General features: G+C 34.6%; 1 protein-coding gene across 1 annotated transcript in view; it reads right to left on the bottom strand.

Annotated features, from left to right (window-relative positions):
• Positions 1-15,174, bottom strand: part of ZNF385D (zinc finger protein 385D) — a 749,898-nt gene that overhangs the window by 580,927 nt on the left and 153,797 nt on the right. The window contains exon 2 of the mRNA XM_045857166.1: positions 5,162-5,380. Within this exon, the coding sequence (XP_045713122.1) occupies positions 5,162-5,380 (219 nt within the window). The remainder of the gene's footprint in view (positions 1-5,161; positions 5,381-15,174) is intronic.

Raw genomic sequence — 15,174 nt, 5'->3', positions numbered from 1 at the left:
TTATTAAATGAAATGAACCCCAAAGGAAATAACATGAATACATAAATTTACTGGCAAGTTCTAATTAGTCCACTGATACTCTATAAAAGCACAAATCTTTGGAGATCAAACATGAGACAAATTTATAGATAAATAAGTTATATATAAAACCAAGTTTTGAGGTAGCAGGAAATTCTGTCAAGCTATTTTGTTTTTAATAACTACCAATGTTACAGAAGAAGAAACATCTTATAAATTGAAAATCTCCTGACATTTTTAAGCTGCATCTGGGACAATCAATTCAAAGAGAAAAAAGACGAAATCAGTGAGAGCTAGAAATAAAATTTTATTTAGCTTCTCTGCTAAATAAAAGAAAATTTAATGTTAAGGTGAAAGATAAGAGTGAAAATACTTTAGATTTATGTGCCACAAAACAATGAGCACTAAAATACTCTGGAATAGTGTTAGATAAAACTGAATTATTTGATAGCATTTCCAGCCCAATAAAAATAGAAAACCAGGTTTAATAAAATAACTCAAATATGACAAAGATGGTATGAATAAAATAAAGCTGACACAATAGGTCAGCTTGTTAGATCTACCTGCAGTCAGATCTAGCTAGGACTGGTGTTGAGGTCTCCTCTGAAGTATGATTTCAGTCCCAACTAATATGACCTAAACCAAGTGTACTGATTAATTCATGAGTGTTTTTAATGATTTTACTAAGTAAAGTGCCTTGGGAAAAATATATAAGGATACAAAAAATAGCAATAAAATTTGTTAAGTAGCATGTTGATCAATTTGTTGTTGGGGTTGTGATAGAATTTCATTTTTTATGTTCTCTTAAAATTATTTCTCTCTTTGAATGAATAAATACAGAGTTTGGACAGACAATTCATTTTGGAGAGACACTAGAGTTTAGAAGAGAAAGTACTGAAATGAGTAAGACCTGAGTTTGCTAGTTTGACTATTTAATAGTTGAGTGATCTCCAGCCCAAAAGCACCCACCCAGGAATTCAGTTGATGGTATCCTTAATTTCCACATTAGTAGAAGGAAGATAATGGCAACATCTCTGTGATTGTAAGAAAAACATGAATTAGAAATGTACATAAAGCCTTTAACACAACGCTAGCCCATAATAAGTGCACTGATAGAATTATTTTTGAAATAATTGATCTTAGGAAACTCATTCCTGTGATTATGGTTTGAAAGTTGGTGACTATTCTAAGTTTTTTCTGGGATAGCTCTGTTACGAGTTTCTAAACTAGATGTGTCTTTTGTCCTAGTTTCTTTCTAGGTTATTGTTCATTACTACTCCAAAAGAAATCAGTAAACACCAAGGTAGGTGAAATAAAACCACAAAGTTGACACTACTGACTTCCAATAATACAAACTTAAGAAAAACAACTTGAAATTGAATCATGCTGTGCTTAAGACAATTTTACATACATGTCAATGATAAGGATAGGTTTCCCTTAATAATTTCAAAATATAGGCTGTAAAATACATATTTTTAAATATGAATTAATAAATACATTTGCACTTCTATCTAAGATGGAGGTGTAGGTAGATATACTTTGCCTCCTCACACAACCAAAAGAAGGATGACAACAAATTTAAAAACAAAAAATAACCAGAATGGCCAGAAAATCAAACTTTATGGTAGTCCAACAACCAAGGAATTAAAGAAGAAACAATCATCCAGACTGGTAGGAGGGGTGGAGATTGGCAGTCAGGGCAGAGAGGACATGCAGCAAGGCAGTAGCTGGAGGAAAAGTTGGCCCCCACATTGGTGTGTGAATAAACCAAGAGGAACAACTGGAGAGTAAGACAGACCATGAAACCCAGGGTTCCAGTGCAGGGAAATAAAGCCTCGAAACCTCTGGCTGTAAAAACCTATGGAGGTTGCAGCAGTAGGAGAAACTCCCAGCCTCTCAGGAGAGTTTGTTGGAGAGACTCACAGGGTCCTAGAATGTGCACAAAAGCACCCACCCAGGAATCAGCACCAGAAGGGCCAAATTTACTTGTGGGTAGTGGGGGAAGTGACTGAAATCCAGTTGAGAGCCAACCAAGTGGCATTGTTCCCTCTTGGACCCCTTCCCCACATGCATTGCCACAACACAATGGCATAGGTTGCTTCTCCCTGATGAATACCTAAGGCTCCACCCCTTACTATATAACAGGTGCACCAAGAACCCCCCCCCCCAAAAAAAGGTAGCACCCAAATGAAAGAACAGACAGATCAAATCTCCAAAAATAGAACTAAGCTAAGAAGAGATGGCTGACCTAACAGATGTAGAGTTCAAAACACTGGTAATCAGGATGCTCACAGAAATGGTTGAGTATGGTCACAAATTAGAGAAAGAAGTGAAGGCTATGAAAAGTGAAATAAAGGAAAATATACAGGGAACCAACAGTGAAGGGAAGGAAACAGGGACTCAAATCAACGGTTTGGAGCAGAAGGGGGAAAAAAAAACATTCATCCAGAACAGAATGAAGAAACAAGAATTCAAAAAAATGAGGAGAGGCTGAGGAACCTACAGGACAACTTTAAACATTCCAACATCTGAATCATAAGATGCAAAAAGGAGAAGAAGACGAGCAAGAAATTGAAACTTATTTGAAAAAATTACAAAGGAGAACTTCTCCAGTCTGGCAAAGGAAATAGATTTCCAGGAAGTCCAGGAAGCCCAGAGAGTCCCAAAGAACCAAGGAAGCACACACCAAGGCACATCATGATTATACTACCCAAGATTAAAGATAAGGAGAGAATCTTAAAAGCAGCAAGAGAAAAGGAGACACTTACTACAAAGGAGTTCCCATTAGACTATCAGCTGATTTCTCAAAAGAAAACTTGCAGGAAAGAACGGGCTGGAAAGAAATACTCAAAGTCATGAAAGGCAAGGACCTACATCTAAGATTACTCTATCCAGCAAAGTTATCATTTAGAATGGAGGAGCAGACTAAGTGATTCCCAGATAAGGTCAAGTTAAAGGAGTTCATCATCACCAAGCCCTTATTATATGAAATATTAAAAGGACTTAGCTAAGAAAAAGAAAATGATCAAAACTATGAACAGTAAAATGACAACAAACTCACAACTATCAACAGCTGAACATAAAAAAAAAAACACAAAAACCAAAACAAACTAAGCAAACAGAACAGGAAGAGGATCACAGAAATGGAGAGTTATCAGTGAGGCGGGGCTGGGGAGAGAGGTGGAAAAGGTACAGGGAATAAGAAGCATAAATAGTAGGTACAAAATAGACAGGGGAGGTTAAGAATAGTATAAGAAATGGAGAAACCAGAGAACTCATATGTTTGACCCATGGACTTGAACTAAGTAGGTGCAATACCTGTGGGGGGATGCTGAGTGGAGGGGAATTAAGGAAAGGAAGCAAATGGGACAACTGTAATAACATAATCAATAAAATATACTTAAAAAATAAAGACATATTGTCCCACTCCAAATAAAAAAATAAATACATACACACATACATACATACATTTGCCTTTCTAATTCACCTTGTCTATAGAATTCAGCAGCTTTCACTTACTTTCCAATGACCATTTTTAATTTTATGTCTCTTTCACCAGTAACATCCACAATTAACTATTTGTCATGCAACAGAAAGAGAAGTATGGAGGGAATGAAGCAGCTTATTCTAAGTAACACAAAGCAAGGTAGAAATAATTTCCATTTGAAAAAATGTACTGTTGTTTTCTTATGATTTGGGTAACCTTGAAGCAAACTATGAAGTTATACTTAAAATCTTCCTGATGTCAAATATACAAACAGATCAAAATTTAGCCACATTTTTAAACATAATTAAAATGTTGATAAAATGTATTTTACTTATCAAAGATGAAACATACCACCAGAATACAATATTGTAACGCTTTGGAGTTGCTACTGCTTTATCTCTCTACCATCCCAGTGCAGAAACCCACCCTCCCCTCCCTCTCCAGCTTTCTCTAATAACCTTCCATTTGTTTCCACAGGTATCTTTTTGCTATTTTTAAAATGTATGTATTCCTAAAATCAACACATGCTTTAAAATAATAGTCTAACATGATTAAACAAATCACTTTAACTGAATTTTCACTAGCAAATTTAAACAATCTGTATATATTAGTAGATACTATTTTATTGGTTAAAACAGTACTTTAAAAGATATCTATTTTTTTCAAATCAATTTCAATCTTACCAACCAATTGAAGCCTCTGACATGCATATGACGAGGATAAAATTCTGAGATGTCATAAATTAAATTACAGCAAGCCAGGGGGAGGGAGGAAGGAAGGAAGAGATAAGAGAAGTTAATCAGTTAACAACTGCAGGGCAAACGCAGCCCAAGACTGCTCACATTCTGGAGTGCATGTTGAAACTTTGAACATCAGGTGGCTATTTTTGTGATTCCTAAAGAGAATAGCCAGGCGCCACTGACCACCAGACACCTCTGCTTCCTGCTTACACAAGCATTTTCCACACTGTCACCCAACACCGATCCCATGGAGCAAACACTTGTTCCTTACGGACTAGGCACCTATCCCAGAACTAGCCGCCTCAACGTCTCCCACCTCCTCTGTGCACAGCCAATGTAAAAATCTCTCAAAACAACCTACATCTTTCTTCCCCAAAACATGTCCATGGAAAAGCCCATCAATGCCAGAACAGTGGACATATTTGTCTATTCCAGCTAGCCCTGCTGTTGAAAGTTCAGACCGAGGGCCCCACGATGCGGCCGCATAAACACTTTCTTTCAGAAAAGTTGTCAGCCATGAAAGGTTTTTTTATGTTTGTTTAACACAAAAAACAAACAAACCACATTGTTTTGTGTAAAATATAAAAGGATGCCTATTTGGGGATAATGATATTAAAGGCAAACAAACATCAAGGAACTCTAATGTCAACTTTTTCAAATAATAACAGATGTCCAGGGTAATGATCACACCTTAATGCAGTCAATTATACACAACAAACAAAATTTCCTCTTCTCCAAAAACTGTGAGAAATTATTTAGTTTAATGTACTGTGCTAATAAAGCTTTCATTTAATGATTTTTTTCTAGGTTTTAAAAGCAGAAACCAATCCATTCTCTTACCTTCACATCTGTACTTCCGCACATAGTTTAAGTTGATGGTGTGAAATTGAGAAGACATAGTTTTAGGAAAACTTACCATTGTCGTTTTTCAACATCCCATTGCTGAGCTGCTTTAATCTTTTTTGATGCGATTTTCCGTTGTAGTGGATCTGAGCCTGAGCGGTCGAGTTCAGCTGGATGTTGCACACACTGCACAAGGTGAAGTTCGCGTGTTTCTTTTCTCTTTCCGGTTTTTCTTCAAAGTCATCAGGTAAAAATTCAGCCTCACTCTCCCCATCTTGTGCACAAGTGAAATCTAGGGTTGCAAAGAAATTTATGAATACGTCACTCGAGATTTCTGGATTCCTTTATATAATTAAATTGAGTAGCAAATAAAGACAGTCTAGACACTCAGAACTCAAAATTTTCACTTTGGCTCACTTTGATAGGTTGCTTTTGCCCTAACCAGAAATGAATAGCGTCTGTAATGGAACCCAAATGGCAAATAATTTGCATCATTTTTTCTATGTCAAATACTGTGTTAAATGTCTGAAAGTGTTTAGCACACATTTAGTTATTATGATAATAGATTAGGCATTTAAGTTTCCCTGTTTCTTAACTGAGGAAACTAAGGTTCAGAGTGGGTGGGAAAGTTGCCGAAGGTCACAGGCAGGCTAAGAACCAGTATAGTTGGGAAAAGCATTGTTTTATTGATCTCCAAATCCCAGGTTGTTCATCATCCTGTTCTCTAGCATTCATTTAATGTAATATTATGCATTTCCCTTATAATTTAACTAAATATAATTCTCTTATTTTTGCTTTTCTTGCAATTAAGTAAAGTCACTTACATCTAGGTGGACACTACCTAAACATAGAAAAATATTAAAACTATTTCAAATTCTAAAATAGTATATTTTATATCAGCAGCACAAAACAGGTTTTTAATATTCAAGGTAGCTGCCTAACAAGGTATAAAAATGTGTAACTGATGCATAAATTACATTTGCATACATTATTTTTAGATAAATGCATGCTTTTATACTCAAATCTAAGAGAAAAGAGCAACTAATATTTGTAACACCTCTGGGCTTAAAATGGTAATAATTAAAGTAATTGCTGCAATACATATTTTACTATTGATTTATAAATCACTTAAAGTAATAATGAGTCCTTTCTAAATTTTTTTTCTGTGCTTTCTCTACACAGGACTTTGCAGAACCTTTATCCAGGTCCAGACATGATTTCTCCATTCTAATTTGCCATATTCTTCAAGAATTTATTTTGTAGTCTTTGTGATTATTGGGAAAGGAAAACAATCATTTTTAAAAATTTATTTATTTTCAAAGACAGGGGAAGGGAGCGAGAAAGAGAGGGAGAGGAACATCGATCAGTAGCTTCCCGCATGCCCCCAACCAGGGACTGGCCCCCAACCCAGGCGTGTGCCCTGACCTAGAAAGGAACCTTTCTGTTTGCAAGACAACACCCAACCCACTGAGCCACACCAGTCAGAGCAGCAATCATTAGGTTAATGTGGCAGGCACTTTCTATGCGGTGGAGATGAACTGATGGGCAAGATAAGATTTCCTGGCCATTATACACCTAACTGGTAATGATGGAAAGGGTGTGGGCTTTGGGATCAGGCAAATGAGATGATAAACACCCAGATAATGTTAGCAATATACAAGAATTAGTTTGCTGGTAATTAAAACAAACAAACAAACAAACAAACAAAAAATCCTAACAACTGAAGGTAAGCCAAAAACAATAGTTTTATCTCAAAGGATGTTGAGGAGACTATTTAATTTCTAAAAGAAGTACAAGATTTTTAAGTATATAATTCATGCTTTTTGTGAGCTAATTTATTTAAAAGAACTTTACCTTGTTTTAAAAAGCAAACTTTATCTTTCTTAGTCAGGTGAATTTAAATAGTCATATTTAAAAGAAAATTTGTAAACTGTGTCATTATTACATGACTTTAAAGCAAAATATATAAACATATTAGCTTCTCTTATTTCATGTAAGCAAATGAATTTCAGCCTATATTCCAGGCTGCATTCAGAATGTCTCAAAACTTTTTTCTCGAGTGAGTTATGGTTTTAGTCTTTTATCTCAAATACCATTAAATAATGAAAAAGATTAAGTGATGATATACTTAATTAAGGTGATATTGTATATAGCCAATAAAAGCAGATTTGGAAAATTTTATAATGTGGGAAATTCACCACTACAATATGTAAAAAACAAACACAAAATGTGAATTTACACACAATATGTTTATAAATATATAAAATACAAATAAGACAGAAAAATGTTAGTAGGAGGTGATGTTTAACAATGGGATTAGAGTTGACTTTTTTGTCTATATTTTCAACACTTTAAATTGAATTGCACTTATTATGAAAAAGACAAATCCATGTATTTGAAAGAAGCCTAAATTGAGCTTTATCCTGTAGGATGAAAGGTTTAGGTTTGGCAGGTCCAGGCTGCAGCACACAGATGGTCATCCCAGCCCATGAGCCCTGGCGACACATCGTTTTTTGCCAAATGTATGTATAGAAAAACATTTTCTTCCTTGCCTCAAATTTCTGTCTTGGCTCATTAAACAAAAACTCTCCAGTAGATTAATGTGTATTATTTGTTAATTGTGACAAACTGCCCATGCTAATCCAACATGTCAATGATAGAAGAAACTGGGTGTAGAGTTATATAGGAAATCCACTTGTGTGGCAACTTTTCTGCAAATCTAAAATGAAAGATTTTATTTTTTAAAAAGTTGGGGAATAGGCCAGGGACCATCCTCTGTTCCTCTCCTGGAGCCATAAATCAGGAATTTCCCTGCTTTTATAAACTCGTGTAGTACTCTGGGGAAAAACAACAATGATGACAAAACTAAGTAGCTTCTCTTCTTGCATCTCCTGCTCTTTCATTTCCACAACAGAAAAAGGAAGTTGAGTGACTGGGAGGGTGGGGGAAAGGACCACTGCCTCATGGGTGGCCCACCACCTTGGCTCTGTATTTCCAAATCAGCCTAGAATTACATTCTGTTGTCTCCTCAGTTGCCATGTATGAACCTAAAGTGTAATGGCTTAGCATCCCTGAATGAAAGGCCCAGAATACTCTCTAGCTGCCTTATAACGGCAAGGTAAAGACAATTCAGAAAGGAAAGGGCAGAAAGCATCTAATATGCACCATGATTCCAAGCCATTGTCTCTAATTCAGCTTTGTCCATTAAATCACTAACCTACCAAGCCACCAACAAAAACTCTAACACACATCAACTGAGTCCGTGTGTCTTTTTACAATTTGTTCCAATCAAGGATGAAGACTTCGCTATTCAGACATTCACACACCCACATGCTATTCAACCCATCTCCACATAAGAATTGATCAACTCAGTTTTAATTTAGCATTTCAACTCTGTCACAACTCACACAACCATTGATAAAAAATTAAAGTACCTAAGAGACAGCAATGCCTAATTTTATTGAGTAGAACACTTTCCCTACAAAGAATTTCAGTGTTTTATTTCAAAGTCTCAAAGTCAGCTCCATGGTTTTGCCCATGACTGGTTTTGTCCCTTGCTCTTGGATCTGCTACCGTGTACAATGGCAATCCTCTAAAGTCTCCAAGAAAAGTAAGGTCCTATAATTGGAAATAACAATGAGATGTCAGTAGATGGCATCTGCTAACATGAAGTTTAGAGTACAATGAACCAACTTTTAAAGAATCTCAAAAGTGACCTACAAAATCTTATAACTGTAAATGATTTAAGTAAACTAAACCAAAATATTTTTGTTTTTCCAATTGCTTCTTCCACCATAGATTTTTTTTTAATTACATAGACAAGGGCTTTAAGCGTAGAACTCACGTAGTGCAGACTTGCTCCCATAAATCAGAAAAAAATCTAAAATTCTGAAATTTTAAACTTCTAAACTTCTAAAATTCTGGTTTCACAATGTATCTAGCAATCATTTTCCATCAAAGAGAAAAAATATAATCTATGGATATTTGTGATACCATTGCTAAATGACTAGTTAGAAAGGCTGAGAACCAGCTACTTAGTAAAAAAAAAAAATCTTATGTTTATTTGATAATGTTTTAAGACTCTGAGTTTTAACAATATTTATACAAAGGATAACAGGTGATAACTTATTACTATTTCTTTTAAAATAAATTCCTTTGAGATAATAGTAAAAGTCTAAATATTGACCAAAGGTAAGACAGTGTGCTTTCAAAAATCCTTTCTGAAAAAACAATATAATGATATTATTTATTTATTTATTATTGTTCCTCAAGTATGGCTGTCTCCATTTTCCTGCCACCACTTATCCCCTGCCCCACCCACCGCTACCTTCCACTCTTCATCCTACCCGCCTTTGGCTTTGTCCACGTATCCTTTACACGTATTCCTTGATGACCCTTCCCCTTCTCTTCCTCATTATCCCCCTTCCCCTTTCTCTTCTGGTTACTGTCAATTCGTTCTTTATTTCAATATCTCTGATCATATTTCATTTGCTTGTTTGTTTTGTTGATTAGGTTCCATTAATAGGTGAAATCATACAGTATTTGTCTTTGTACTGATATTGAAAGCCCTGGAGTCTATTATATCATGAAGGGCTTTATCAATTAATTGCTTTATTATTTTTTAAAAGCTTCTGTTTGGGAAAAACACATCAATCTAGACCCTTTCACTAAAGGGAAGTTGTACTTTGTATAATCTGTACAAATTCTTATAGGGTTTGTAGTTCTTATGCAAGTTTTCTTGATTGGCTCAGTGAAAAAGAAGGTGGAAAATATAACAAAAAAATAGCAATTATTTGTAAGAGTATGATCTCACAACTGCAACTGTCAAATGTCATTTTGATAAAATCTTTTAAGTGCCATCTTAAAATTTAGTAAAGTTTTGTGGAGATCATGAAAAAGCATTTATAGAGTGAAATGGTTTAAAAAATACTATATTACTATTATGCAATTTGATGCCAGTTACTTGTAATAAAACTTCTAGGGATGACATTATAAATAAATTTTAAAAGCATTCATTTAATTTAAAATAACTTAGGAAAAATGATTAGGTATTTGAAAAGTGGTTCTCACATTGACAAAGACATTACTGTCAGAGTGCTTGTGTAGATTAGAGTTTCCTCATAAAAATAAGATCATAATTAAAACATTACAAGTAAATATTTAAAAATTTATTCTCACTCTTGAGATTTGCACTGAAAAATTGGTCAATCTTCCATCTTGGTAGAAAAATGAGGCTTTAAATTTTATTCAATATTTCCCTATGTAAGGACATCTACATATACACATTTGTATATACATTTCAAATATACTATGAGAAATCCAACAGACTATTTCAGTAGTGAGTGTTCTTTAGAAACAAAATCATATTGTACTATAATGGCTAAATATTAAACATATTATATAAATAATATATAAATTATATTTACAGAATTTCCCCACTGAGAAAATTATATATCACACCAGTCTTCTACATTTCACTTGTAAAACTGTAATAAGTGCTATGAAGTACCAACACGAAAACTATTTTGTATAGATTTCATTCCCCACTAGAGTGCAGTATGAATTTAAAATTAAAGCTGCAGTGTCTGGAGAGACCCATAATACTAGGCAGGCATAAAAATAGCATTACTGTAATTTTGTAAATATACAAATGAACATATTCATATGTCCAATATTCAGCTTTAGTGGCATATATAATATCTAATGTATTTTACATAAATTCACTAAAATGTAGCCATTATAATCAGACATTAAAGACAAATTAGAGGGAAGTCAGAAAAGCAGATACTATAAATCAATCATTATATTTTATTAACTTTTACTAATAAGCAGCAATTGCTTTGTATAATCTTTTAATTTAATTATTCTTTGGGAAAATTAAAAATGAGTAGATTTTAATTGCAATATCTTACTTTTAAAACAAAATATATTATAAAAGATTACATGAGACAGATCAAGGTTAATGGATTGTTACTTCAATTATAGTTTCTTATTACATCGTGGCATCAAACTAAAGTTGTCATTTTCAATAAGATTATGGTTTCACAAGTTGATGAAACTCTTACTGGATATTCATAGATTCTCACGTAAAAATTAAATTCAGAATGGAAGCACAAGATACAGACTGAAACTTTAAATATATTCCTTTCCCCTTTTTTATTATTTTTTTTAAACTGTTGTTCTAGTACAGTTGACTCCATTTTCCCCTCACCACACCCCACCTCCCACGCTGGATCCTACCCCTCTTTGGCTTTGTCCATGAGTCCTTTATACATGTTTCTTGATGACCTTTCCCCTTCTTTTCCCCCATTACCCTTTCCCCCCTCCCCTCTGGTTACCGTCAGTTTGTTATTTCAGTATCTCTCGTTATATTTTGCTTGTTCTTTTTTAAGCAGTAAGCTAAAAAATTATCATCTCTGAATCAAAGTTTCTATTTTGAGACTCAAATTTAAAAAAGTCTCACCTTACTTTTTAAGTGACTCATCACGAAATCACAGCTTGAATATCTCTGTGGCCAAACAAGAGCTCATGGCTTAACCTCAGAATTAAAATAAAGACAATTCTGTCACTTTTCAACTCAGTTTTCAATTAGAATGCATATTCAATAATAGGTTACAGATACATATATCTTACATTTCAATGCAATTAAAGTTACCCCTTAAAGTTTCAAAGTCCAGTGAAAATATATATATATATATATATATATTATTTTTTACAAGCAAGGTGCAAATATTTTTCAATATTTTGACCTGTTTCATATTTCTTAAATTTTAGGAATCTCTTCTTCAATCAGTCATGTCCCCAGGACCTCTTTGACAAAACAGGACACCGGGACCCATGCCTCCTGGGGCCTCTGCCCTCCTATCAGGGACGCTGAGGCTGGATTCTGAGCGAGGCTCTTGAGTTTTCAGGCCATATATTTTTTTTATGAAGCTACCTTAAGTATTAACCTTGTTCCCTTGAGAATGCACCAGATATCATTGTGCATCTGTATCCTGCTTTGCTTCCAAAACAGCTTATGTAAAGCTTAAGAGTTGTTTGCCCCAGAAAAACTTCGGGAGACCTAAATGAAATTGAGATTGTTTTGCCTTTTATCTGTTGAAAAGTTATGTCAAGAAAGGAACCAGAAGATTTTGAGGATCATTGAAATGTGACTTGACAAATATAAGCACCTCCTGTGTGTCTAGCACTCTGTTAGAGTACCACGCAGGCACAAACATCCTGGTTTGGCGTGGAGTTTGAGGAGAGGCTGAAACTGTAGGTTGTAGGAAATTTAGGATGGCTTTTGATAATCAGTTACGTGCTAAAGAAGAATAAAACTATGGTATTTGTGGTGATTAAGATTTGGGCTTGCAAATTCAGCAGTTGGATGCTGTTGTTGTTAGTTTATATTGAGGAAAAAGCTTTGCCTTCCCTCACTCATAATGAATGCTTCAAGGCCCAGGATTTTCTTGTTTGTTTTTTTTTTCTCCCATAGACTCCATCTTCTTCAAATGTATTTTGATATTTTTGTGATTTTGACTGTAAAGGCTAGTAAAGGCTCTTTGTCTCAGCTAGTGAAATTGCTACAGGGACTCCCTTTCCCAGCACACACAGTTTTAAGAACTCCCCCCGTCCTGCTTGTGATATTCAGAATGTCCAGCAATCTTATCAGACCAGGCTCAGGACTGCTGAGTCAATGGGTGAGATGTGTCTCCCTCTTCCTCCCTGTCCTGTCTACTACCTGTCCTACCTAACTCAACAACCAGCAGTGTAAGAAGGAAGTGGCTTCTTCCCCAGTCATACCTTAAATGAGACCACAGACCCGGCTGATACCTTGGTAACCAACTTCTAGAAGCCTGAAAGAATCAAAAGGCCTGCCACAACCTCCCTTCATCAGTATTTCATATGCATATTTACCCTGTGACCTCACGTGATACATTTTGTTTGGAGCCATTTGGCTCCAAAACCCTTAAGCCCACCCAAAGTAACTTGTGTGTCTCTGAATAAGCTGACTCTGAGACAGAGCATTTTAATTAGCCATTCAGTTGATACTTTGTTTCACTTTTCTGTTTTTGCCCCTCAGCTGCAAACTGGCAGAGGGCTCAGAGGACCTAGCTAGCAATGTCGAACTCCTGATGCTCCCAGCTGTGAGACAATAAATCTGCATTGTTTTAAGCCATTATGTCTGCTGTGATGATGCAGCAAGTTAACTGATACACCATCCAATGCTTCTGCATTAACTAACAATGAAATCAGAAATTAACCCCAATTTCTAAGGAAATGCATTGATTTGCCAATAAAAAGCCCAACAGCAACTTACCACCTCAGCTTTATAAAAGTGATTTGTCATTTTTGCCTTATTTATAGGCTTTAAAATATCCCAGCTATATACCTATTCCCAAACATAGGAAGAATCTTTGAGTAAAGCAGATGGAAAAATAAATAATCTCCCCCATGAAGGTTCCCATCACCTGATGTATATCCAAGACAGACGTCACTAATCAACTATGACGCCCTCTCCTTCAGAACCGAGATCCAGTTTCACACTCTCGATAGCTCAGTGTGCAAACCCACAGATTGTTCTGATTTGCCGTATAAGATGAAAACTTATTTGCTCTACTGGATACATTGACTAAAATGTAATTGTCAAATCTGACTTAAGGAGAAATATAAGCCCATGTTTAAAAAGGATGAAACTATGTTGTAATGATTTTTCACTAGAGTCCCATTATCATATTTTTTCATAATCTATTTAAGCTTGAAGAATGTCGGTTCACTTTGTAGGAACTTCATAATACTAGACCCTGCACAAAGAATCAAAATTGAAAAAAACTTTGTTAAACTACAGCAGTAGTTACAAATAAAAAAGTAATGCAGTGTGGTATATTTGAGACAAAATAGCTGCACAAATGTGAGAGAGAATTTTTTAACATGGGGAAGACTTTTAAAGAGAGTTCATTATAGTCATGTATTTCAAATGCATTATATTGAGATTTAAATTCCAAATAAAGACATTATAGATATGGATGAAAGTCTATGGATAAATGTAAAGACCACTAAAATATTAGAGAGTAGATTTATAAATTTAAATGATAAAAAATTAGATTCTTAAATCTAAAAAAGACTAAAAAGAACCTTAATAACAGTCTTAAATATATTAAAATATTATTAAATTGAAGGTGGTTTTCAGTGTCTGTCCATTTCTGTTAATTAAAGAAAAATAATGAGTGAGTTTAAATTATGGCATAAATAATTTAGGCTATCCACAGTATTATTATGAAAGGAAGTTCCTTGGTTGGATTTTGTTTGTTTGCTTGCTTTAATAAATTTCCATTTATCTAGTATAGTTAAAATTAAATTCTTTTAAAGGGGAAATGATGGATTCTGTTCTTTCTCAGTGCTTTGATCTCCAGGGAATAAAGTTTCACTAACAAAGATTCTTCATGAAATGAAAGTCCCTTATGGAAGTATATTTATATTCTACTGCTGCTAAACACATTTTAATTTCAGAAACTAATTTTAGTAAGAAAATAAACTATAATTCTCCCTTTGAATGCTGCTTTGTAATTGAAATAGAATTTAGCAAAATATTGAGTTATAGGACCGTATGTTATTTTTTCACCTTCTTTGTAGCTTCAGGTTTTTTTCCTTAGATCCATTTTCAATAATACACATGTTTTACATTTTTGCTATTTCACTTTTATCATCTGAAAAAATGTTATTTTTTTAAAGTTCCCATTTTTAATTAGGTAAATTTTTATTTAAGAGATGTGGGGTACAAAACCACAAGTTTCACTTTATCAGAACTTTTCATGTAAATATCAACTGCAAGTCTCTGGTGAATTTAAAAATCACTTTAAGGAGTTGTGATCATGAATTTACAGTAGTTTTATAAAGAGCAAAACTCATCAAAATGTGCTGATCATAACATTTTCCAGGTGTGCCGTCTTCAGAAAACCTTCACCCCTCTAATTCTTGTCTTTACATGTGTAAGATGAAGGGGGCAGACACGTGATCTCTACTCCCTTCTCATGCTACAACATGCAGCCCAGTGTGGGAAAGTGATATTTAATGCTCACACTCCTGCTACTATTACTGACCTCG

Source organism: Phyllostomus hastatus, unplaced genomic scaffold, assembly GCF_019186645.2.
Source record: "Phyllostomus hastatus isolate PE091 unplaced genomic scaffold, TTU_PhHast_1.1 phas_scaffold_129, whole genome shotgun sequence".
Lineage (NCBI taxonomy): Eukaryota > Metazoa > Chordata > Mammalia > Chiroptera > Phyllostomidae > Phyllostomus > Phyllostomus hastatus.
The sequence above is the reverse complement of the archived record's forward strand: the minus strand, read 5'-3'. Positions and strand labels throughout refer to the sequence as shown.